This window comes from Anser brachyrhynchus (assembly GCF_964034855.1).
Source record: "Anser brachyrhynchus genome assembly, chromosome: 1".
NCBI classification, from domain to species: Eukaryota; Metazoa; Chordata; class Aves; order Anseriformes; family Anatidae; genus Anser; species Anser brachyrhynchus.
In genome coordinates, this window is record NC_137694.1 from 151,271,956 (window position 1) to 151,299,739 (window position 27,784).

Here is a 27,784-nt window from a genome sequence, read left to right on the forward strand (position 1 = left end):
CATAGATTCCCTCAGAATTTTAAATGTGAAGCTTTTTGTTGTGCTTAATGGAAATTTCTAGCACTTGAAAATCATTGTGGTACCTTTTTATTAGCACCCTGTTTTTCTCAGAAAGACATGTACTTATAGAAAATTACATCTGCTGGTATACTGCCACATTAGGTTTTGAATGAATTTTGAATTTTAAATTATAGTGGGCCTGAATGGATATTCTAAGTATGTTCTATTAAATACTTCAAGCTCTTGAATCCCATTCAATGTAACAGCACCTGAGGTTGTCCAACAGCTTTCAGGATCATATTTGTATTTTCATACAAATTTGTAATGGTAAAATATCACCTAGAGTATAGTTGTCCTTGGCAACACTTCATTAGGCAAATACTGAAAACAGTTCTGTGCCAAAACTCTATGGGTATCTAAACTCTTCCTTGAAGTGTTTCCTTTTCTTAGTAATGATTATACTGGCTCCTTAAGCGCTTAGTTACCAGTTCAGTCAAAATCTGTGAATTGTTAAATCAGCATTAGTATCTCTTAGGGTTAGAATTTTGAGAAAAAGAACATACAGGCACATTGAAAACATACTATTTACCGTTTAAGTTGTGGAAACATTTAAAATTTCATATTTAAAGAGAATTCAGGGAATAAGAGCAGATGTTTCTTTGTTGTAGTCTAAACTACACCATAGCAGTTAATTTAGCAGCTTGAATTGCAGATCTGCCATTTTCATCCGAGCTTTTATGTGTAAAAGCTTGGAAGTGTTTTAACCGTTGAAACCAATTACAATTGCCACTGGTAAATTAAATTTGGATATAGCTTGTTTTACAGTCAGTTTCTTCCTTTTATGTTTTAGTGTGTAACTTTTCTGCAGTATTGCTAGGATTAATGAAGGGGTCACTAAATGAATGCACAGAATTCTGAAACATCCATCATATAAAAAAAAGTAGAAAAAGAAGAAAAAGGATACAAGGAGAGGTAGAAAAGGAGATGGAAAAGGAGATGAAAAGGAAAAGGAAAGGGAAAAGGAGAAGGAGAAGGAAAGGGAAAGGAAAAGGGAAGGGAAAAGGAAAAGGAAAGATGGGAGGGAAGGAGAGGGAGGGAGGGAGGCAGGAAGGAAGCAGAAGGAGAAAGAGAGAAAGAGAAAAGGGGGAAGGAGAAAGAGAGAGAGAGAAAGAGAGAGAGAGAGAGAGAGAGAGAGAGAGAGAGAGACTGTTTAATGTTTAACACAAGGTGTTACCACAACAGTTGCCCTTGAAAATATTAAATATGGATGAATCAAAAGACAAAATGTCAATAACACACCAGTAATCATATCAAATAATTGTTTTTCTTTAATGCAAATAAAAATTGAAATTAACATACTTAACAGAGGATTGTATGTAGTTTAAGAGAGGGAGAAATCACTTTGAAACAGCTCAGCATGTTTAAACTGCAAGCAATTAAACAATAAATATTTGGTCAGTTACGTTGAGCCAATCATTAGGAAAAAATATTTTGCATACTAAAAAAAACAGATCTGTGATCTTGCTTGAGTCCGCAGTCAACATTTTTTTTTTTTTCCCCACAGACTTGCAAAGTTACTACCTTGGAAATTATAACCATTTTTTGTTCTGAGATTAAGAAATGAAGAATAAATGATTTTCTTTTCCAATAGTTTAAGGAAAATAGGGTATTCCTTCATGATTAGGAATATTCTTGTCAGCATACCTACTTGTATGAAGAAATATAATTGTGTACGATTGGAAAAGTCCAAGAAATATCAGACTCTCCTGATTGCCATTTGTTATTAACTCAGTAATAGCAAGCGAAATATTCATTTTAAAGAGCAGATATCTGTGGTAGAAGAGAGTAAATCTTTTCTACATGTGTTTTTTTCCCCATACAGTCTTTCAGGAGCTACACTCCTTCAATACCTAAAGGGGCCCTACAAGATGGCTGGGGAGTTACACATTATCAGGGAGTGGTAGTGATAAGAGAAGCAGTAACGGCTTTAAATTAAAAGATGGTAGATTTAGATTAGATATAAGAAAGAAATTCTTTACTGAGAAGGTGGTGAGGCACTGGAACAGGTTGCCCAGAGCAGTTGTGGATGCCCCATCCCTGGAAGTGTTCAAGGACAGGTTGAATGTCCACTCCATGACTGGAGTGCTGCAATGTCTGGCTATAGGCTCTTCAGAAGGGACAGGCAGCACAGAAGGGGTGGTGGTGTGGCTCTCTATATTAGAGAGTGTTTTGATGTTGTGGAACTTGAGGCTAGGACTGATAAGGTTGAGTCTCTGTGGGTTAGGATCAGCGAGAAGGCCAACAAGGCAAGCATCCTGGTGGGGGTCTGTTACAGACTGCTGAACCAGGATGAGAAGAGGGATGAGGAGTTCTACAGGCAGCTGGCAGAAGTTGCAAAATCATCAGCGCTTGTTCTCGTGCGGGACTTCAACTTCCCAGACATATCCTGGAAGCACAACACAGCCTAGAGAAAGCAGTCTAGGAGGTTTCTGGAGAGCTTGGAAGATAGCTTCCTGATGCAGCTGGTTAGAGAGCCTACCGGGGGAGGTGCCCCACTAGACCTTCTGTTCACAAACAGAGAAGGACTGGTGGGAGATATGGTGGTCGGGAGCTGTCTTGGGCAGAATGACCACGAAATGGTAGAGTTCTCTATTCTTGGCGAAGCCAGGAAGGGGACCAGCAAAACCGCTGTCTTGGACTTTTGGAGGGCTGACTTTGAGCTGTTCAGGACACTGGTTGGCAGAGTCCCTTGGGAAGTGGTTCTGAAGGGCAGAGGAGTCCAGGAAGGCTGGTCACTCTTCAAGAAGGAAATCTTAATGGCTCTGGAGCAGTTTGTCCCCACATGCCCAAAGACAAGCCGGCGTGGAAGAAGACCAGCCTGGCTGAACAGAGAGTTGTGGTTCGAGCTTAGGAGAAAAAAGAGGGTTTATAATCTTTGGAAAAGAGGGTGGGCCACTCACGAGGACTATAAGGCTGTTGCAAGGCTGGGCAGGGACAAAATTAGAAGGGCCAAAGCTCATCTGGAGCTCAATCTGGCTACTGCCGTTAAAGACAACAGAAAATGTTTTTACAAATACATCAACACAAAAAGGAGGACTAAGGAGAATCATCCTTTACTAGATGTGGGAGGAAACTTAGTTACAAGGGATGAGGAAAAAGCTGAGGTGCTTAATGCCTTCTTTGCCTCAGTCTTTAGTGGCAAGATGAGCTGTTCTCTAGATACCCAGTACCCTGAGCTGGTGGAAGGGGATGGGGAGCAGGATGTGGCCCTCACAATCAACGAGGAAATGATTGGCAACCTGCTACAGCACTTGGATGTACGCAAGTCGATGGGGCCGGATGGGATCCACCCGAGGGTAGTGAGAGAACTGGCGGAGGAGCTGGCCAAGCCGCTTTCCATCATTTATCAGCAGTCCTGGCTATCAGGAGAAGTCCCAATTGACTGGTGGCTAGCAAATGTGACGCCCATCTACAAGAAGGGTCGGAGGGTAGACCCAGGGAACTATAGGCCTGTTAGTTTGACCTCCCCACCTCCACCTGAGCATGCTGCTGGCTTATATTCAGCCGACTATCAACCAATACTCCCAGGTCCTTCTCTGCCAGGCAGCTTTCCAACCACTCATCTCCCAGCCTGTAGCACTGCTTGGGGTTGTTGTGCCCCAGGTGCAGGACCCGGCACTTGGCCTGGTTGAACTTCATACAGTTGACCTCAGCCCATCGGTCCAGCCTATCCCGATCCTCCTGCAGAGCCTTCCTACCCTCGAGCAGATCGACACACGCACCTAACTTGGTGTCATCTGCAAACTTACTGAGGGTGCACTCGATCCCCTCATCCAGATCATCGATAAAGATATTGAAGAGGACTGGCCCCAGTACTGAGCCCTGGGGGACTCCACTAGTGAGCGGCCTCCAACTGGATTTAACTCCATTCACCAGAACTCTTTGGGCCCAGCTACCCAGCCAGTTTCTAACCCGACGAAGCGTACGCCAGTCCAAGCCAAGAGCAGCCAGTTTTTTGAGGAGAATGCTGTGGGAAATGGTGTCAAAAACCTTACTGAAATCAAGGTAGACCACATCCACAGCCTTTCCCTCATCCACTAAGCGTTTTGCTTTGTCATAGAAGGAGATCAGGTTCGTCAAGCAGGACCTGCCTTTCATAAACCCATGCTGACTGGGCCTGATCACCTGGTTGCCCTGCAAGTGCCGCGTGATGACACTCAAGATAATCTGATAATCAGGATAATCAAGATAAGATAATCAAGATAATTCCTTAACAATCCAAATATTTCTCACTTTATAAAGATAATTTTTTTTCTACACTATTTGCTTCTTGTTGCGCTAGGCACTCTCATCTCAGCAAGCTGTCTTTCATGGTTTGTCAAGGACTTTTCCCAATGGACTTAAATCTAGGGTTTAGTTTTAATCCTCCTGCCTTCTCATAAATTCATCCTTTGGTTTCATTGTAGCTTAATTACAAACTTTTCCCAGAGATACAATCTTGTAGGCCTTGTATGTTTACAAGTCGTGTAGGGACTTCAGCGTTTTCTGGTAGTGGAAAGAAAGTGTGCACAGGTTCAAGAAAGAAAACACTTTTCACTCTATTTTCAGGAAATTTTGCAGCTAGCAAAACAAATGAATAAAGACTGCCTGAAGGGTGCATTGTCTCTTTCTTCTTAGCTTTCTTTACTCTTATAAAAATAGTTGTTCAAACGCTTCCTTTTTCCTTCACTAGTTCCAACAAGATGGACATACATATTTTTTCTCCTTTCTCTAGCCTGTTACTCTGATTTTGAAGAAGTATCATTTTTTTCAAAGTATCTCCTTTTATGTAGTACAGCTTCCTAGGATTTTGGCTAACCCTTCTTGAAGGGCAGCAATCAGTCTGTTGCTGTGGGTCTTGAAGGAACATCACACAACCCTTTACAGATTGATGTCTACATAATATTAAGATGTTCCATGATGAAACTGTTGTATAATACCCACCAAAAATAATTTTAAAATTCTATTAGCCTGCCCCAAAGTGAGATTTAACGGTTAAGCTCATTCTAAGGATTTATATTTATTCAGGAAAATCACATCAAAGAATCATAGAGTGGTTTGGATTGGAAGGAGCCTTAAAGACCATCGAATTCCAACTCCCCCATCATGGACAGGGATACTTTCCACTAGATTAGGTTATCCGAAGCCCCATCCAACCTGGCCCTGAACACTTCCAGGGGTTCCACAACTTCTCTGGGTAACCTGATCCAGTGTCTCACCACCCTCACTGTAACAAATTTCTTCTGAATATCTAATCTAAACCCACCTTTTTTTTTAGTTTAAAACCATTATCCCTTGTCCTGTCACTACACTCCCTGATGAAGAATCCCTCCCCAACTTTCCTTTGGGGCCCCTTTAAATACTGGAAGGCTGCAATGAGGTCTCACCTCTTCTTTTCTCTGAGTTAAAAAAATCTTTTCTAGGCTAAAAACAACAACAACAGCAACAACAACAACAAAACACCACTATCACCAAAAACAAAACACCCATAAATCATGAAAAAACATTTTGCCTTTTTCATCACTGAAATTTCAAAACTTTTGCTATTCAAAGTCTAATAGTCTTTTTCAAAAAAAGTGACAAGAATATACTGAAATATTTCTATAGATTTGTCTAAGATATCTCTTATTGTGTTTCAAGTGAAACATACATAATAATAATATAAAATATAATAATTCTTATCAATATAAGAATAATACATCTAAAATATTAGTGCTTATATCATTGCAAAAATTAACTATGAGAATTTGCCAGTGGTTCCTATATTCTGTAGGTATTATTCAAAACAATTATTTTCCCATTCTTTCATTGGAGTAATATCATTGTATATATTAACTTTAGTCTTTTCTTGTCAGAGTTTTTCATTACTTTTTCTTTCATTGGAATCAAAAAGCTAATAAACTATTTTTACTAAATCTAATTGAACAAAATGACTTGGATTTAATTGATGTAGAGAAGTTAATTTCTGAAAAAGAAACCAGATAAAAAGCAGATACATGTGATAAACAAACAAACAAAAAAACACCACCACAGAAAATTATTATTTTGAGATCTTAGAGCTTCCCTATTCAATTATTTCAGGACAATTTTTACTTAATCAGAATGATATCTCTTTGATGTAAAATCATGTTTGTGTTTCTTAGAAAGAGACATACTCATAACATTTGAAGTTAAATAGCAAATATCTTTCCCTGGCTTAGTCTCTTGACTTATTATGTTTGGTAACTGGGCAATCCATTTATAATCCGGAAAGTATTAGCACTATGTATTTTTCACCTTATTTTTCCCCAGTTGGCTCTTGCTACTTCAGTGAAAAGAAGCTAGGAAAATACTCTGTAAGCTCTGAGAAAAAACAGAGATGTAAGCAAGCTGTTTCTGTTGAAAGGAATCCAGTATGGACCAAATTACATAATTCAGACAGTATCTGTCTTAAGCAATAGCATTAGGAAGGAAGGAAGGAAGAGAAGGAAGGGAGGAAGGGAGGGAGGGAGGGAGGAAGGAAGGAAGGAAGGATTAGTTTTGTGTGTATATGCTGTCTAGTAGGATCTGTTTTGTGCCATGAAAATATTGCACAGTTAAAGAATTTTTATGTGTTATTTCTGTTGTAGGTATATTATTTTTAAAGAACCACTTCACCTGCAAAATATTAAGATCAAAGAAAATCTTTAGAAAATTACATTTCCCAATCAATTAAGCTAAATGTTCTTGCTTTCCTATATTATGCACATTATGCCTATTTTCTTCAGTTTAAAATCTGAATTTGGATAATGTATGAATACATCTGTCCTTTCATGTGTTTCTTCTCCATAGAATCATAGAATGGTTTGGGTTGGAAGGGACCTTAAAGATCATCTAATTTCAACCCCACCCCTCATCTTTGCCATGGGCAGGGACACATCCCACTAGACCAGTTTGCTCAAAGCCCCATCCAAACTGGTTTTGAACACTTCCAGGGATAGGGCATCCACAGTTTCTCTGGGCAACATGTTCCAGTGCCTCAGCACCCTCCTAGTAAAACATTTGCTTCCTTACATCTAACCTATATATATATATATGTATATTTATATATGTATATATATATGTATATTTATATGTATATATATTTAGTTTAGTTTAAAACCATTACTCCTTCTCCTATCGCTGTACTCCATGACAAAGACTCCGTCCCCAGCTTTTCTGTTGGCCCCCTTTAAGTATTGGAAGATCACTATAAGGTCTCCCCCAAGCCTTCTCATCCCCAACTGAACATCCAAGCCTTTTCATCCCCAGTTGAACATCCCCAACTCCCTCAGCCTGTCTTCATAGGAGAAGTGCTCCAGCCTGCTGATCATCTTCAAGGTCCTCCTCTGGACTTGTTCTTCTTGGTCCATGTCCTTCTTGTGCTGGGGGCCCCAGAGCTAAATGTAGTACTCCAGGTGGAGTCTCATGAGAGCAGACCTGAGGGCAAGAACCACCTCCCTTGACCTGCTGGTCATGTTTCTTTTGATGCAGGCAAGGATAAGAATGGCTTTCTGGGCTGCAAGCGTAAATTGCAGGCCCATGCTGAGCTTCTCATTAACCAACACCTCCAGGTCCTTCTCCTCAGGGCTGCTCTCATTCCATTCTTCACCCAGACTGCGTTTTTGCTTGGGATTTCCCTGGCCCAGATGCAGGACCTTGCACTTGGTCTTGGCAACTAAGGAGGGGGGAGGTGGCATGGCTCTCTACATTAGCGAGTATTTCGATGCTGTTGAGCTAGAGGATGGGAGTGATAAGGTAGAATTCCTGTGGATAAGGATGAAGGGGTTGGCCAACAAGCCGGGCATCCTGGTGGGGGTCTGTTATAGACTGCCAATCCAGTATGAAGAGATGGATGAGGAGTTCTATAAGCAGCTTGCGGAAGTCACTTGATTGCCAGTGCTTGTTCTCGTGGGGGGACTTTAACTTCACTATGTTGGAAATACAATACAGCCCTGAGAAAGCAGTCTAGGAGATTCATGGAAGGTTCATGTGCATGGAAGACAGCTTCCTATCTCAGCTGGTTAGTGAGCCTACCAGAGGGGGTGCCCCACTAGACCTGCTGTTCACAAACAGAGAAGAACTGGTGGGAGATGTGATGGTAGGGGGTTTTCTTGGGTAGAGTGACCATGAAATGGTAGCGTTCTCTATTCTTGGTGAAGTCAGGAGGGGGGTCAGTAAAACTGCTACCTTGGACTTCCAGAGGGCAGACTTTGAGCTGTTGAGGACACTGGTAGGGAGGGTCCCTTGGGAGTCAGTCCTGAAGGGCAGAGGGGTTCAGGAAGGCTGGATGCTCCTCAAGAAGGAAGTCTTAAAGGCACAGAAGCAGGCTGTCCCCACGTGCTGTAAGATGAGCCGGCAGGGAAGAAGACCAGCGTGACTGAACAGGGAAATTTGCCGAGTGTCCAGGAGAAAAAGTGAGTTTATGGCCAGTGGGAGAAGGGGCAGGCAACTTGAGGAGAGTACAGGGAAGTTGCCAGCATATGCAGAGAAAAAAATCACAAAGGCCAAACCCCAGCACAAGTTCAACTTGGCCACTATGGTTAAGGATAACAAAAAAAAAAATGTTTTTATAAATATATATTAACAGCAAGAGGAGGGCCAAGGAGAATCTCCATTCTTTACTGGTTGCAGGGGGTAACATGACTACTGAGGATAAGGAAAAGGCTGAGGTTCACACAGGCCTGCCTCTCAAGCCTGTCCAGGTATCTCAAATGGTTGTATTGTTTTACCTTTCACTTGTAGCAAATCTCAATATGCACTTGATTTGGAAGGGAATGAGAATCCTTTTCCCATCCATGAAACTTCCATACTAAATCAATCAATCAGTCAATCTTGCTCTACATCAAGGTGATACACATAACTTTCAACGTTTGAGAGAAAAACACTTAGGACTTAACTGGGTTATAGAACAACCTCTTCATGTCCATCTTCAGAAAGACTGAGAGGAATGACTTAGGTATGGGTCTTCTGTTTATCTTTTTATTAGCTGGGTGGAAAAGAATATCTTTGTATATATCAGACATATACCAAGGAGCTAAAAAATATATTTTAATAACTTTCTTTAAACTGATGAGTTTACATAGAATTATTTTGTTTCCATGAATTAGCATTTTTCAAAAAGGAACAAAGGTAGAAAATTCCCATACACTCTAGAGAGCTGGTGTGAATATCACCACAAAGCTCCATTTGATAAATTATACCTGTAACAACTACGTGGTAATTATAGCATGAGCAGGTTTAAGTGATATGATTTATGCACTGAAGATGTTTTTTAATCACAGCATTGATACAGTAAAGGATATTCTGTGAGTTAAAACAAAACAAAAAATAATAATAATAATTCCATGCATGAATAATCAAACTTCATGTCCTAGTGAAATCATGAAGGAGATATTCAGAGAACTCTAACACATCCACAATTCACATGACAGACAAGGAGGTAATAATGATGGCTTATTACTCCTGTTCCATTACTTTAATAGAGCTGTCTAAAACACTGTCACCTAAGTGGGTCATCTGACTTCTCATTCTCTGATTTCTTTTTCCTGAGCTTTCCCATCTGTGATTATTGTAACCCATCTTTTCACTGCCCTGAAGCTGAAATATTGTTAATGGGACTTCTTAGCTATCTCGAATAGCAAATTTTCACATGCTTCAAGCTCTGCCCGTTGACCTGCATATGCATATGTCTCTCCCTATTTTGTGGCTTTTGATTCAGCAGTCTCAGAATCTGCACAGATTCCCACTTAACTGTACATTGTGGTGTTGATTCACACTGTTCACCACAAAACCCTCTTTATCCTGTGCTCTTTTGTCATTTTTTCTGAAGTCTTTAACTAGCAGTGATAGAATGGCTACAGTATTTTATTTTAGGTGTCATTCTACACTAACAGGTAGCCCATTAGTATGTAAATTTGGAGAACAAAACAAAGCAAACAAACAAACAAACACAGATACTTCACCAGCAACCTTATTGACAGGTTTTACAACGCAATATCTATTTATTGTATTTGAAAACAGTAAGCTATATAAGCAATATTATGAGCAATAAATGGTGGAATCCTTAAGTGAAAAAGGAATAATATGTAATGAAACTTAATCTTCCTTTTCCCATTCTTTTTTACTATAACAAACACAGAAACAGAAACATTAAATATTTATATATATATATATATACACACATACATATTTGAATTATCTAAGGGCCTAACCTGCATTTGAGTTCCATCACATCTAGGGACAAACGTTTTCCTTTTGTGTGACTAAAGCCCAAACTGGATAATTTCAAAAGGTGATTAATAATTTTGGGATGAGTAATAGCTTTCCTAAGTTGCCAGCCTGTCTGTTGACCACTGTCACCTTAGGCAGGAACTAAATGTGTCCCTTTGCAAATGCAATGCCTATCACATCCAGTCTCCAATACTAAAGCAAGGCCTGTGGTTGATTTCATAATAATACTATTAAGTAATAATAGCTTTTCAGCTAAGAAAATAAAACTGTAAATCTCATGTCACCAAATATATATATATATATAAATAAATAAAATAAAAAAATCCAAACAATGCTAGGGGGATTAAGAAGAATTCTGCTTATGACTTTACCAGGTGTGAAGCAGACAAACTTCAGCAGTTGTGAAACAACCATGAGATGAAGAAAATGTATTTTGTTAATGCTGGATGGAAAAAACTATTCACTTCCTGCTTCTATTGCTGACTCCAAAACACTCCCCAGTTGCTGTCATCTGGGCATGCCAGCCCCCAGAACTCCAGCCCCACTCCTGTTGCTAGTACTCAGACCTGCATACCCCCACATACACACACGTGCACACACATATATATGCACACACCCATGCACCATAGTCCCCCCAGTAACTGGCCTTAGAAACCCAGTCTGGACCTGGATCCTCTTGTCTCCCATTTTCCTCACACACAGGGAAACAAATACATACAAAAAAAGAGTCTTGCCAGTAGCTGGACCAGACCTATGGCTTTACCAATACCTGACCCTTGGACTCCATTGTCTCCCCATGGAGACTTGGACCTCCTGGCCTCTCCAGTAGACAACTTGCTGACCCAAGGCTAGGTTGGATGGGGCTTTGAGCAACCTGATCAAGCAGGATTTGTTCCTGTCTGTGGCAGGGTGCTTGGAATTAGGTGATCTTTAAGGTCCCTTCCAACCTAAACCATTCTGTGATTCTATGACCCTTTCATCTCTCCTATATCTGGTCCAGATTTATGGTCACTCCAATACTTGGCTCCCAAACCGACTTGCCAGCTTGATTTTCACAAGTGATCACACACTGGCATAGACACTAACTCAACATGCAGACTCACCAGCCTCTTTAGTTGCTGGCACCACAGACAGACAGACAGACTTTCTCGGCTGACTCACTGCTTGCATGCAGACCTCCATACACACATGCACACTGAACAGAGTTCCCTAATTCAGGAAAAGAATTGGAAATGAAGTTTAATGAGAAGACAGAATATGCTGCACTGATCAGTTGCAGGGCATGGCCTGACCAGCTACTTCATACAACTGATCCTTTTAAACCCTTTATTATTTAGCCCTTTCCCTTGCTTGTTCCACTTTGATCCCTCTCTTTCCATATTCTTGGTTCCTTCCAAACATCCCTTAACGTGTTATTTGCAATCCTGAAATGCTCTTTACTTGCATCCTATAATGGGTCTTAAACTCCTAGGCAGTGAACCCTTTCAGTCCAAAAGCTAATCTGGGAAGAACATTATCCATAGACTCATCCTGGGTGCTCCCTTGTCTCCCCTGGGAGAGATGCTTGTGCCTCTGACCCAATTATTGGGTTCCCCAATCTGCTCTCATGTGTCAGTGCTCCTTCGTGTGAATGGAGAGAAGCCCTTTTGTCATGTAGCTTGACAACTTCCACAGAAATTCCATGGTACTTATCAGAACATATTTTGAGGTTATATCCATACACTGAACAAACCTTGGGTGACTAAGGCTGCAACATGGTGGAAATATACTTTAAAAAACTGTTGAATCACCCAAGTCAACAAAATCAGCATACTGGAAGTAACTAAATTAGAGCAATAGAGACCAGTTTTGAGTGAACTTCAGAAAAGAAGACAGGAATAAAGGAACATATATGTTTCATATAAAACAGTCAGTCTATATAAAAAAATAATTTTTTATTTATTATTTATTATTAAATTTTTTATATGATGAAAAAATCCCTCCACATTGTTTAGCAGATGGTACAGAAATATCTCACCAAGAAATTTTCATGCTGTTCATTTGTGTTCTGCTCCTTTTCTGGTAAAAACAATATTATGATGTTTTGACCTAAGTGTCTATCCAATGTTCTATCCTGCTTAATCAATACTGTGAGATTACTGAAACGTCTACAACTAATCCAACATATTGTTTTCTACTGGTAGAAAACAGTTGCTGATGTGCCTATATGTTTTCAAGCTCAGGTAAGTTCATGCAAAAAGAAGACCAAAGATTACAGTGAAATTTCCAAGAATCTTGTGTTGGTAACAGAACTAATGAACTGTTAATATTTTCTGGCTGTCATCATGGATGGACACTGCCTGCTTTTCTGTATTCCTTAGAATTGTATTTTTCTTCCCAAATCCAACACACAGAAACTTATTTAGTATCTTACACTACTCAGTACAGGAGGAACAAGCATTTTTTTTTCCCTTTCTGTCTTCTTTGATAGAGTATTATCAGCAGTCTCAGTCCTTCTAACATGACTTGATGAAAGTAATGATTTTTAGGGGATGGGAAGATTCTTTCAGGAACAAGAACTTAATTATTTCTTTAATCAGTGTACCACACTGACCTGACACCCAGAAGTGAAAACTGTGGTATAGGAAAAATGGAAATAATAACAATAATAATAATTAGTGTTCATAATAACTCGCAATGAATACTTCATCTGACAAATTTAGCTATTCTTTTTGTCCCTGTCTGTAGTTCCCCAGATTTTTCCTTTTTACCCTTTTAAAAAATGGGAGTGATGTTTCACTTTTTCCAGTCACCAGGGACTTCACCTGACTCTAATGACTTTTCAAATATGACAGAGAGAGGTTTGGCAACTCCATCAGCCAGTTGCCTCAGGACTCTGGGGTACATGTCATCAGGCCCCATAGACATGTGCCTGTTCAGTTTCATCAGGTGGTCTTGAACCTGCTCTTTGCTTACTGTGGGAGGAACTGTGCTCCCCCAGCCTTCATCTACAGGTTCAGGGAAACGAGAGATGTGGGAAGCCTGACTGACAGTGAAGGCTGAAGCAAAGAAGTTGCTGAGTATTTCAGCCTTCTCCATGTTTGTTGTTACCAGTTCTCCCTTCTCATCTATCCAAGGGGGTACACTCTCCTTGACCTTTCCTTTCTGGCCGATGTACCTATAGAATCCCTTCTTGTTATTTGCATCCCTTGCCAAGCTCAGTTCCATCTGTGCCTTGGCTTTCCTCTTGGCTTTCCCACCTCTGCGCATCCAGTCGGCATTCCTGTACTCTTCCCTGGCCACATGTCCCTGCTTCCACTGCCTGTGCATTTCCTTCTTGCACCTCAGTTTGACCAACAGGTCCTTGCTCAGCCAATCCCCTTTTTTGCCCTCCCTGCCTGTTCTCTTACACAGGGCGATGGAGAGTTCTTGTGGTGTAAGGAAAATGTCCTTAAAGAGTTGCTCAGCTGCTCTGTCCCTAAGGACAGTGTTCCAAGGGATCTCATCCACAAGGTCTTTAAATAGCTCAAAGTTTGCTCTTCAGAAGTTCAGGGTCCTGACTTTGCTCCTCACCAGGCTCACATTCCTCAAAATCACAAACTCAATCAGGGCGTGGTCACTGTAGCCCAGACTGCCTCTGATCTTAACTCCTTTAATGAGTTCATCAGCATTGGTGAGCACCTGGTCCAGTAACACTTCTCCTCTGCTTGGTTTGCCTAATACCTGGACCAGGAAGTTATCCTCAACACACACCAGGAGTCTCCTGGATTGCTTACAGCCTGCTTTTTGGCTTTTCCAGCAGACATGCTTCTTGTAGCTTCTTGTAGCTTCTCGTGCACCCAGAGCCTTCTCACAGTCAGGGCAGCATGAAAAACTGAACAGTCCTTAACTCTGTGTAAGCACTCCTCAGCAACAACTAAAACATCAGGGTGTTATCAGCACTGTTTTTCTCCTAAATTCAAAAAGCAGCACATACCAGCCACAAATTAACTCTATCCCAGCCAAAACCAGGACAGGTGATGGGAATAAGTAGTTTCACTTATTTGAAAAGTATTAATGGTTAAGCTATAGCAATAAGGACAGGATTAGGTATTCTTTGCCTACAGGAGCAGAATTAGGTTTCCATTCACGTATGCATATGCAAAATTTGAAATTCAGGTTCCACAAGTATCCATTGCATAAACTACCATATGAAGTTGAAACAAATGTACACATATTTCTGTGAAAAAAAAAAATATATATATAATATTTTATATTTACTGTTCCCTTAACATTTCTTTCCATTTCAATAGCATTTTGTTATTACATTCTATATAGTATGCCGTAACATACTACATGGCAAGGAATAATAATAAGTCTCAGTTCAGGTTGGATGGAATCTCATGGGGTGTCTAGTGCATGCCCTCACTCAAAGCAGGGCCAACTGTGAAATCAGACCAGACTAATTAGTGTTTAGGGATTTGTCCAGTTGAATACCTCCAAGCATAAAGCCCACACAACTGCCCTGGGTAGCCCAGCCTTGCTGTTCTTCCCTAGTGCATATCTCAAATGGCTTCTGAACTAGTCCTTTTTGGTGAATTCCCTATAGCATAATTGTGTTTATCATAGATAAATGTTTGTTTATATTTCAAGAGAAAGTATGTTGTTCTGCCTCTATGTTTATATTTCACCTTGAGCAAATGTACTTTACATAAACGGCACGGGGCATATGCAAAATTCTCTCCGCTCCTACTACTGAACTTCCTCAGTTGGTCAATGCACATTGAGAGGGAAGAGTGAAATAGGTACATTAGAGTGCTGCTGCCTTTGAGATATTATGTATCCTGAGCTGATAATTCCACAATAACATAATCTATATTGAAAAGAGAGCAGCTATATAATGTCAACAAAACCTAGTGGTCTGCAAAGCTAAGATTTTTCATCTGCCCTGGAAGATTTTACCATCATTTTACCATCTAGGCAGAATTTTCCACTAACTCCACTCTAAACTGTTATTTCTAGAACGGAGAATATGTATTTTCTCTTTTATTCCCAGTTACCTGCTACTAGCAAAGTTGATCGTGGACACTAATTTTAGGATAATGTCTGGTCATGCTACGGCTCAACTATACAAACTGTACTTACCAACTGATGTGTTCAAAGTCAAATGGCCTAATAAGGAGAATAGCTATAGTTAATCCCACTGGTTTTGGGAATTCACATAATCAGCAATGTGCAAACTGTTCTTTGTCCAATAAGTATGAAGCATACTCTTTCCTACTTCCCCTCTTGCTGGTCTGATGATGGAGATTGTAATCAACCTATAGAGACTATGAGTAAAAAATGTTGACTCCCTTCATTTACAGGGGCTACATACAAATTACAAAACATTGCTCATGTTTTTTCCTCCTCAAGTCCTATCTAGTGTTACTTTCCAATGCATGTAATTTCTCAGCTCAAGGATAAAGTCAAGACGAAATGCATCTGTTGAGCTTTGTGAACTGTGATTTCATAGGATGTGGCATTGTGGAACAGTAATAAAAGTAGCATTACCTGTCCCTTTATTTGAAGTTACTGAATCCCTCATCATTCATCATCAGCAGAAGTGCCACGGTCTGATTTCCAAACCCCTGAATGCTGCAAGTGAGGGTTATTTAGTACAGTCAGTGAAAATTTCTGCTTCTTGTTTTCCTAACACGTGCTCTCTATTCTTACGAAGTGTTGTACGTGTTAAGACCCAGGCCTACCCCATTCGGCCTTAGACACTTAAATGAGCATGTAAACTAGGAATCTATCACCAACTGATAGAAAAAAGATAGCCTTCCTTAAACTATTCTCTCAGTCTATCACTTTTCAATAGCTACAGTGAGAGTTCCCACTCACAGCAAAGGCACTTAAAGATGTCTCCATTTAAATATGTGCTTGACAGCATTTGGGATAACAGATGAAAAAAGCCTCTGTGGTTTCTGAAGGCATTCTGGAATCAGAATTTTGTTAAAATGATACTGAATAGCTTACCAGAAAAACAAAAAAAAAAGTTGCTTTCTTTCTCAAAAAGCCAAAGTGCCAGTCAAAAGAGGTCTAAGTCACATTGGCTCACTTAAATGCACTTCTGAGGTCAAAGGAAGAACCTTAAATAGGAGATATATTTCATGGATTCTAATAAAACGGTTTAAAAGATGGAAGATGGGTTGGGGTTTCTCAAACTTTTTTGTCTTTTACTCAGTTTAGAGTGAAATAATCTTACCTTTAAATATATATTTATATATTTATTATTATTTTTATAACATATTATATATATGAAGTAGTAGAAAAATACATTATCTCCTCTCCTCTCCTCTCCTCTCCTCTCCTCTCCTCTCCTCTCCTCTCCTCTCCTCTCCTCTCCTCTCCTCTCCTCTCCTCTCCTCTCCTCTCCTCTCCTCTCCTCTCCTCTCCTCTCCTCTCCTCTCCTCTCCTCTCCTCTCCTCTCCTCCCCTCCCCTCCCCTCCCCTCCCCTCCCCTCCCCTCCCCTCCCCTCCCCCCCTCCCCTCCCCTCCCCTCCCCTCCCCTCCCCTCCCCTCCCCTCCCCTCCCCTCCCCTCCCCTCCCCTCCCCTCCCCTCTCCTCTCCTCTCCTCTCCTCTCCTCTCCTCTCCTCTCCTCTCCTCTCCTCTCCTCTCCTCTCCTCTCCTCTCCTCTCCTCTCCTCTCCTCTCCTCTCCTCTCCTCTCCTCTCCTCTCCTCTCCTCTCCCCTCCCCTCGCCTCCCCTCGCCTCCCCTCGCCTCTTCGCCTCGCCTCTCCTCTCCTCTTCGCCTCTCCTCTCCTCACCTTGCCTTTCCTTTCCTTGCCTCTCTTCTCCTTTCCTCGCCTCTCCTCGCCTCTCCTCGCCTCTCTTTTTTTTTTTTCTCTTCTTTTCTTTTCTCTTCCTTTCTTGCCCATGGATACAGATTTGGAATATGTCTTCTTTCTTATGGGAAAGAAGACATGTTCTCTCTCTCCTAAGAAAGAGTATTTCAAGAGGTAAACACTTAAAAAGATATAAGAAATTATAAAGATATTATTGTAACTATTTTTTTCTAATAATTTTTTTTGGAACAGATACAAGATTAGAAGCACTTGATTTTAGGAGTTCTATGATGCTACAAATGGGTCTATGTTTTAAGAACACAGCAGTGTTTAACTTTTAATTCAAACATTATTCCTTGTTCAGTGCTTGTTCTGTTCTTTGCAATTTATATGCGAAAAGCAGTTCTTACACATTTAAACAATTAAAACCCAAGCTAAATCTTCCTTATTTTTGTTTTGTTCATTAAACGAAGATCTGAAATAAGATCAAGGAACTATTGAACACATCTCTCTGCAAAGTGTGTGGTATGTCATGATCTGTTAAAAAAGAGTTCAATTACATTCTTGTAGATATTTCAGTTTTGAATTTATTCATTTTTTTATCAGTCCTGTTCCCACAATTCACCATCATTTTACCAAATATCTCAGTATCAGTGGTGGTTCTAACTAGGGATGCTGTTACAAGCTGTTCAATTCTGTATGAGAGCTGTGGGTTTCATACAGGTATGTGTTCCCAACATCTGTATATTGCAAGGTTGTAATTACAGATATGCATTCATATCTTGTCAGAAATGTACTTGGAAGATTAAAATTCTCGAGAGACTCAGAAGGAAACTGGCAAACATTTATGGACCTATTTTTCTGTTCTACTGTTTTCATTCTTATGTACAAAATGAGCTTCCTTGTACTTAAGCAAACTAAAAAGTAATTTTGTGATGCTTACACAGGTAGCATGGTACAATTTAGCATCAGCAAGCTGTTAGGCAACTTGCATCATAAAATACTACAGAATATCTATTTTGTAATAAGATTTTAATAAGTTTGGAAACATGTTAGGTTTTAATAACAAATAAATTTTGTTACTTTAATGACTTTATTCTTTTAAAAATCTTATATTCAGCATTAATTATTAAATATTTTGAATGTTTGTGATTGAATACTGGAATACAAAACCAACCAAACAAAAAAAACCTCTGTGTTTTATTTAACTTTGTCTCTTACCAAATTTATCAAGTACATCCCTTCTTTATCATTTGAAATACAGTTGTACCCTTTAAGAAGAAACACATAATTACTCTTTTCATTTTCCCCAGTGCTGTATTCCTCGTTGCTGATAATTCCTCCATCATCCAGCAGTCAATTCTAATTTCTCACATTAAAAGCATATACAACATATTGAAATAAGTAGGTGATCCCTGAATTTTTAGTAGCCATCAAGCAAAATGCAAAGCCTCGTTAATCTCTGGAAATATTTTGCCAAAAATGACTGGCAACATAATATGTATGCAGACAGAAATGAATACTTGAGGTCCATTCAGATATGTAACTAATGGTGGTGAGGAAGAAAATATAGACAAAATTGAAAAGGTTCTTTTGGGCAAAAAATTACTACTGTGAAGACAATGGTCTTTAGCCAGAATAAGCTGTGAGAAAAAAATACACTGTATGCTAAAACCAGATCTTAGGACAAGGCCTCTGCCAGCAGCGAACGAAACACACAAACAAAAGCATTTCATGTCTTGATGGTGGCTTACCCTGCATTGTTTTCTGCTTCTTTTTCTTATAGATGCCTCTCAGTGGCCTCCATGATAGTGATGGTGAGTATGCTGTTCAGTTCCAAAGATGTTGTCAATCACTGGGTACATCAGATCAAACTTAACTTCTCACAACTTCTTTATGAAATCTCACCATTTTAAATTCATCTAGGCACCACTCCTATCATGCCATCCTGGAAGAGAATTTTGAGATTGTTTTTTCCCCCTCATAACTTCTTTTTCTTCTTTAGATGGGAGGAACCCATCTGGTCACGTTAGAAGATGATTATTACAGGTTTTTCATCTGTTTTCAGATATAGTAGTCGTAGATTCTAAGTATTTTAGTATCTCTAAGGATTTTTGGCATGATTGTGAACCATTATCTCAATCACTTTTCCACATCTGAGAGCCCAAGACATTCATCAGTCTTGTGTAACTTTTAATTTCACAGTTTGCTCCTTAGGCGATTTCTTCCCTTTTGACATTGATGTACCATAATGCTGGGGGAGAAGGAATTAATAAGACTTTATATCATAGCCTTTAAATCATGTTTCCTTTATCTTAACACATGCTTACTTGTGTTCTTTGTTTAATCATTCATAATCTCTGATTTTTTTTTGGAAAGGGAGGGAGGAAGCTGGATCAGGCAGTGTAAGAGAAAATGGATTGTACTGATCATGTAGTTAGTAGTATTTTATTTTTCTTGTGATCAGTTGATCATCTTTCAGCCTTAGCTTCTGCTCCAAGCCAATACTGAAATGTTATGGCTTATGAGAAATTTCTCAGACAAACTAAGTGTTAGGTGGAAACTAACTGTTTGATTGTAAGCTATAATTATTCCTTCGCTGTTTTTCAGGAATAGAATAGTTAGAAATTTTCAGTTTTCATTGATACACAGCAAAATCCTTTGTTAATGAGAAAAAAAAATACACTGGCATTTGTTGCTATGAAAAATCTTTTTTTGTTTGTTTTGTTTACATAAAACACGTAAAAGACTACTCTTTTCTTCCTTAGAAACCTTTTCTTCTATAAAGCCTTAAAGAAAATAGCTGTCTAATGCTTTAATTTCTAATGGAAGGCAAAATATAATGTTCATCCTGCATCATGCATTCCACTAATCTTGCTGAACTACAATGTACTTTCGTTGATGTTGGTTTCATCTGTTATTCTGTGTCTAAATATCGCTAGTCCCTTGCAGTGAATCCAAAGTCTCTGTACAAGCTGCTCAAAAAGAAGACATTTTTTGTCTGTATAGAGTAACATCATCTTCCTTACTACGTGTAAATTTCTGTTTTAGCTTAATTAGAAAAAGATACTACTTTTGTGTTATCTTTTCATTTGTGGAGACTGGAAAAGAGTGGACCTACTACTTTTTTTTTTTTTTCCTGAATGTATAAACAGTAGTCAGATAATATCTGTATCAAGGTCTTTGCATGAAATATTAGTACTAAGTAATTCCACTGAAATTAAATGGGGGCGGGGGGGAGAGATTTTTTAGGTGACTGATCTGTCTGATGAGATCAAAAGGGCATCTGTGACTGAAATTTATCCCTTGAGTTCTGCAATTTCTTCTTTTCAAGTATTACCAAGTAGTACAAGAACTCATTGCTGCTATCACATGATATCTAAATTTATATCATATCATGTGTCTTTGAAAAACTGTGGAAGTCAGAGTTTTTCCTTTGGAAATGAAAAGATAAATACAAATGTATAAAATACAATAACTTAGATAAGATTGTGAATAGTAATTTCCTTTCTTCTCCCTTCCTACTTCTAATACTGATAATCTACTGATGGCTTATAGTAGCTGTAATTTTAATATTCCCTTCTGTTCACGATACTGTAACTACTTTTGCCAACAGACATTAAGAGTGGAGGCAGATTTCCCTTTCTCTCCCCATACGCATCCCCACAGTGTCATTGATCATTTGATACATCAATATTCAATGGACTGAGTGTTTAAAACATGAAAAATGGAAAATATAAGATGGGTTCAGCAGTGTGGTTGTTTCACCTCTGGTTGGTCTTGTTGTTAAATCACAACTGAACCATAAATCAAGTACTGTAACATCTCTCCCCCCCCCCCCCCCCCGCCCCCACCCCAATATGAAGTTGCTCAGTGTTTTACGAGCCTAAAGTGTTTCCTTTTCTATTTTTCTTGTTCCAGCTTTTGTTGAGGTACACCAAACTTTCTGGGTGGCCACAACAATTGATTTGAGTTTATGGAGGTATCAAAATTCAAGTAGTCTTAACAATATGGATTTTCATGGTGATTGCTTTGGGTATAGTCCATCTGATAAAAGATATAATGAAAGTTCAGAGACTGCAAAAATGACTGAGGCATATTCATCAACTTGCTTTGGAGTGTGACAAAGAGTCTATATAAGTACTTTATTGTTAAACCTGAAAATGTGAAGGGAGAGAGCCAAGAGAAAGCACTGTAAGACAAGAAAATATTGACACATGTTCAACTTTACCATAAAAGCAACGTATGTAGCATCACATGATATGGTATGCAATGAAAAATCACCCTTAGGAAATGACTGCAGAATTTAGGAGATAAATGAATCTTTCACAATGACTTATATTCTTGCCAATGATAGTCAACAGTTGCAAAATAAAGACTTCACGGCTGCTTGAGTTAAACTTCACAGTATTAATGCAGCTGTTTTCAAGATAATTATTTTCCTTGAGTGGCCAAAAGAATTTGGCTGTCTGTCTTATGCCTTTTCAGCTCTCACATTATTGGGAAATGCCCAAAACAATTCCAGTTGTAAAAGTAGATGAAATGTCTTACTGATCAAAGATACTGTGAATGTGTAAATTCACACATACTGTGATACTGTGAATACTTCCACTCTAACAGAACTAAAAGTCTGATTAGAAAATGTTTACAGAGGCAATGGGACAAAGACAGAGACATCACAAGGAATGTTCAGTTTAAAATTCTGTTTAATGTTCATGTAATAGAGAACAAATAGTTAACTCCTAAATACAGTCATGGGGGAAGAAGGAGGGAGAAAGGGAGAAGTCTTTCCAAAGCAGAGAAAGTCTATATTTGAAAATACAGAACACTATCAGTTCTCAGACAATTCCCATGTAATCACAGGATGGTTTTGATGTAATACATATTGCATAAAAATAGATGGTAAGATCTGGAATAGCTATTAGGACTAACCATCCTCATAGGATCCTGAACAAACTTCTAACGTTTAGATACATCCATATGCTTGCCTTAGAGCTGTGAGGGCTCTTCACTCCCACTTTTTAACTTTTTTTTGTTCGTCCATTGGAACAAACCTCTGTTTAAAATTTAATTTTGTATGTATTTGCGTTTTTCCAGAAGCAAGATTTTTTGAGGATTCAGGTACCTATCTTGTGATTTTTGCATTTGCTCACAACAAAACCAGCTTAAGGGCGCTATATAACACTTTTAGTAACAAAGCTGATTTTTTGAATATACCTTATGTTCATAACATCTAACATATTGTTGTTTTTGAAATTCCCAGCATTTCAAAATTTTCAAAGCTGTCAAAATTTTGTTTTCACTTTGCAGTGACAGGAACTACTGCCCAATAGGGCAAACAGTCCTTGAAGAGTAAAAAATTAACCCCTTTACAGTTATTTAGTGTGGTGGTTTGGTCACAGCCTGCAGCCAAACGCACTCAGTCTCTACCCTTGCAGGACGGGGGAGAAAATATGAAGAAGCAGAAAGTGAAAATTTATGGGTCAAAATAAAGACAGGAAATGGTTCACCAGTTATTGTCATGGGCATAACAAACTTAACATGAAAAAATTATTGTCAGCTATCATAAACCTTTAAATACTGATTTGTGTATTTGGAAACAAAGAAGGCAAATACACAGATGCTTACAGTAAACATCTCTTTTCCCCACTTCCCAATCTCCACTCCCTTGTTATCATCTCAGGTTGCAGTCAGTCCCTTCAATGAGACACAAGAGGTTGGCGTCATGTAGGCATTTCTTTCTGCCACTCCTCTTTCTCACTTATTTTTTCCACTCCTTCCTCCATTCCTTCCTAACTCATTGCCTCTGCTTCAGCATGGGTCCTTCATGGGCCTCAGTCCCTTCAGTTTGCCAGCTTACCCTTCAGTGTTACCAGCTCTGCCACAGAGCAAATCCTACTCCTCTGGCCTTGGTGCTCTCACATTCCTTTGCTCCTTCCCTCTTGTTGCTTTAATCTTTCTCAAATAAATTTTCTGAAAAGTGCCACCAGTGTGGCTGCTGGGCTCAGGTATGCCCTGCCATGAGGCTGTTGGAGCTTGCTGGAACTAGCTGGAACTGGCTCTGTCTCCTCACAGGGGCCTCCCAAGGCTGCTGCAGCTCCCAGCTCCCAGCTTCAGGACACCTGAAGCTAATACATCTTGGTATAGGATACAATTCAGGAATACACATAGCTTATAAACATGCATTTAATTCCATCTAAGTCTTCAGAAAGACAGAGAAACATGAAAGACCGTGATATTTATTTTATTTTATTTTATTTTATTTTATTTTATTTTATTTTATTTTATTTTATTTTATTTTATTTTATTTATTTTATTTTATTTTATTATTTTATTTTATTTTATTTTATTTTATTATTTTTTATTATTTTTTATTATTTTTTATTATTTTATTTGATTAATTAATTATTTATTTTATTTATTTTTAGTGCTTGAACTGTATAATACATATGAAGGGGTAGACTTATTTAGGGAGGAAAGATGTGTAAAGTGAAAAAAGAAAGCAGGAGCTAAAGGATTGGAATCAGAGGCTGAAAAAAGGAACAATAATGAAAAATGCTCATATTCCCAGTTAAGCCAAATTTTACCAATTATCATTAGATATTTATCTCAATCAGATACTGCTATGTTTGCTCTAAAAACTATTCTAGTTCCACCAAATACAGTAGAAGTTTCTGCATCATCTTCATTTTCTTTGCTGAACAGCAGTACCTGTTTATCCATTCATATGGTGCCTTTCACAGAATATTTTCCCCCTTTTGGTGGTTTCAAAAAAGCTACAAGTGGAAAACAAACAAACAAACAAACAAAAAACCACCACCTTTTGCCTGTTTTGTTTTTGTATGTTTTTTGTTTTTTACTTCTTTCTGCCATGTGTAATACAGTTAAGGGCTGTGTCACAAACTTTATATTCTTATATTGGTAGTCCCAGTGTAATAAAAAATAACCCCAGTGGGACAAACTAGTCCATGTTTTCCTGGCTCTGATCATGTCTTCCTTAGAAAATTAGAGCCTGTTACCATTGGATAGTTATGTAAATACAGATGCTGATTTCATGTCAAGTTCTCAGTTCCCATGCATGTGTAGGCCTGTTTTAGGGTCCTTTTGTTTGCAAAAGAAAGTGATGCTGCTTATGCTGCAACTGACAGGATAGAAAGTTTCACCTCTGTGGAAATAAGGAAGTCACATAAAGGTTTTTATTTTTTGTTTGTTTGTTTATGTTTGTTTGTTTGTTTTTCTTATTTGCATGTGTTATACACAATATACTCTCTTCAATTAAAAACCCATTTTGAACATGTAACTATTTTAATATGCACACAGATCACTGGATTTTCAAGCATTTCATTATCAAAAATCAAGGATTACTTTTTTAATTGCTTTTGAAATGTTTACCCAATACATTTCCAGAAGTACTTATCTGAAAGAAGTGGATATTAAGCTCCTCTTCTATAAGCTGGCAGATAAGCTTATTTTATATTTGCTTACCAGAGAATTATGCAGTCAGTGTTTACTGAAGTTTATGAAAACAAATCTCTCTCCACAAAAACATGACATTGTATCTTCTATTTTGAACATGGAAAACTGCTATGTTTGGCAAAATCCAGTCTGAGTAGGAAGTTTTTTCTATGCAATATTTTTTTGCAACAGTAAAAAAAATCACTATGAGTCTCATAATGGAAGTGGGACATGACTGGGTCTTTCTGCCACTGTACATAAGAAAATGTTATAATCAGGTTTTAGGTAGAAAGGTTGTGTACAAATTGCAAGAGGAGCACAGCCTTAACTGCAGAGTAAAAACACACCTTGATTTCAATAGGAGATATAGGGGTCTTCTTTCTTAAAGGATGACAGTGGCACCTATAGCAAAAGAGGTTGTAGCAAATATGTGAAGAAAAGTGTACCCCAGTGTCCAGATCCCAGATCTAGATTAAGGTCCTAGTGAGAGGCAATTACTAATTTAGGTAACTTCAGATTGACATCTTGCTCCAGAGTCAAGATGTCCTACTGCCTGTCCTGCTTGAAACCTAAGGGGGGAAAAAAAAAGGGGGGGGGGGGGGGGGGTGGATTCTGGAGGAAAGTTGCTTAGGGTGTTGTTTACAGGGTATAGCCATTCTGACAAGGCTGTGTTTTATATAATCTTTGAATATAAATTGCATTGCATGGTACTATGAAACAAATGAGCAGATTTGACATATATGTTTGTTGATTTGCTTGTAAATTTTCTGTAATTTTTCTTCTCAGAGATTATATCGTAGAATCATAGAATATCCTGAGTTGGAAGAGACACACAAAGATCATTAAGTCCAGCTGTTGGCTCCATACAGGACCACCCAAAGATCAGACCATGTGTGTGAGAATGTTGTCCAAATGCTTCTTGAACTCCAGCAGTCTTAGTGGTGTGGCCATTCCTCTGTGGAGGCTGTTCCAGTGCCTGACCACCCTCTCAGTGAAGAACCTTTTCCTAACATCCAGCCTGAACCTCCTCTGTTGCAACTCCATGGTGTTCCCTCAGGTCCTGTTGCTGTCACCAGAGAGCAGAGATAAGTGCTTGCCCATCCGCCCAAAACCGCACACAGTACTCAAGGTGAGGCTTCACCAGTGGAGAGTAGAGCAGGAAAATCCCTTCCCTCCACTGGCAAGCAATGCTGTGCCTGATGCACCGCAGTGTATAGTTGGCCCTTTTGGCTGCCAGGGCACACTTTTGATTCACATTCAACTTGCCATCAACCAAAACCCCCAGATCCCTTTCTGCGGTACTGCTTTCCAGACTCTCATCTCCTAGTCTGTACACACAGCAAGGTCTGCCTCTTCCCAGGTGCAAAATCTGGCACTTGCTCTTGTTAAACTTCATATGGTTGGTGGTTGCCCAGCTCTCATTTGTCAAGATGTCACTGCAAGACCTCTCTACCCCCAACAGGGTCAACCGCTCCTCCTGTTTTAGTGTCATCCACAAACTTACTCAGTATACCTTCAATTCTTATATCCAAATCATTTATGAAAACAGTGAAGAGAACCAGTCCTAAAATGTAGCCCTAGGGAACTGCACTAGTGACTGGCCACCAGCCTGATATAATCCCATTTACTATAACCCTTTGAGCCCATTCCGTCAGCCAATTGTTCACCCATCATATTATGTTTTTATCTAGCTGTATGCTGGACATTTTGTCTGGAAGGATGCTATGAGAAGTGGTATTGAAAACTCTACTGAAAACCCAAAAGACTACATCAACTGGCTTCCCTTGGTCAACAAGATGGGTGACCTTGTCATAAAAAGAAATTAAGTTTGTTAAGCAGGACCTTCCCCTCATGAACCTGTGTTGGCTATGACCAATGATGGCATTGTCCTTCAGGTGTTTTTAAATAACTCACAGGATAATTTTCTCCGTAATTTTACCAGGCAGTGAAGTGAGATTGACAGGCCTTTAATTACCAGGGTCTTCTTTCTTGCCCTTCTTGAAGATTGGAACATTTGCCAGCTTCCAGTCAACTGGGACTCCTCCAGATTCCCAAGACCTTTGGAAAGTAGTTGAGAGAGGTCTCTGAGTACAATGGGATGAATAACATCAGGCCCTATAGACTCATATGCATCCAGTTGGAGCAGCAAGTCCTCCACAAGTTTGGGGTTGGCTGGGAGTATATTGTTACCACAGGCATGGTCTTCCAACTCAGGGCACCTGAGGTCCCTGAGCCCATCATCGGTATTGAAAACAGAAGCAAAGAAGGCATTAAATGCCTCTGCCTTGTCTATGACCCTGTGTGTGACCATGCTCACCAGTGTTTTCTCTGGTCCTCCTTTTGCTGTTAACATATTTTGTATTTAATATTTAATATTTTTGTATTTAATATAACCCACACAATATAATAAATATAATATAATATAACATAACATAACATAACATAACATAACATAACATAACATAACATAACATATATTATATTATATTATATTATATTATATTATATTATGTTATGTTATGTTATGTTATGTTATGTTATGTTATGTTATGTTATATTATATTATATTATATTATATTATATTATATTATATTATATTATATTATATTATATTATATTATGTGTACTACAATAGTGGCCAGCTTCAACTCTAATTGAGCCTGGGCCACACAAATTTTCTCCCTACAATGGACAACAGCATCCCTGTAGTTCTCCCATGTCACCTAACTTTACTTCCAGTGGCCATACATATGTTATGTCATTTATGATTATGATTATGATTATTCATAAGAAGAACAAAGAGTAACCAACCTATAACTGCTTATTTTCTTTCTAAACTTGTAAATATAGATCTTCAATGGTTTCCTAGATTAATCTGTACTTTGTTGTAAATTCAGCCACTGGAAACCAGAATGAATAACAAAGCATGAGATCTGCAAACAGCTTTGATTACCTAAATTTTGTTCTAAAAATCAAAGTCCAAGAGTAGGTTTTCTTGTTCTAGAAATGTTCAACTTCTCTAAGGTACTTAAGGTTTTACTGATAGGTATGCATACAGCCACTCAAGCTTCATGGTGCTGAGCAATTTAACATCCTTCTCATGTCCCATTTTCCTAATCAGGGACCCTGTCAGCTACCTGGTGGACATTTTCGGAGCTTTTTTTTTTTTTTAATTTGCTTTCCTTTTTGGAAAAAAAAATGTTTATTTTTTTACCTAACTTGAAGAAGCACTAAATACCTTGCATGAAGAAGCATTGATCACAGTCCCTGTTCTGA

The 27,784-nt window shown here is 38.9% G+C and overlaps 1 protein-coding gene across 1 annotated transcript in view; it reads left to right on the forward strand.

Moving 5' to 3' along the window:
* The window catches only part of NALF1 (NALCN channel auxiliary factor 1), a 518,224-nt gene that overhangs the window by 328,864 nt on the left and 161,576 nt on the right, over positions 1–27,784 (forward strand). The window contains exon 5 of the mRNA XM_080577529.1: positions 18,840–18,870. Coding sequence (XP_080433655.1) covers positions 18,840–18,870 — 31 coding nt within the window. The remainder of the gene's footprint in view (positions 1–18,839; positions 18,871–27,784) is intronic.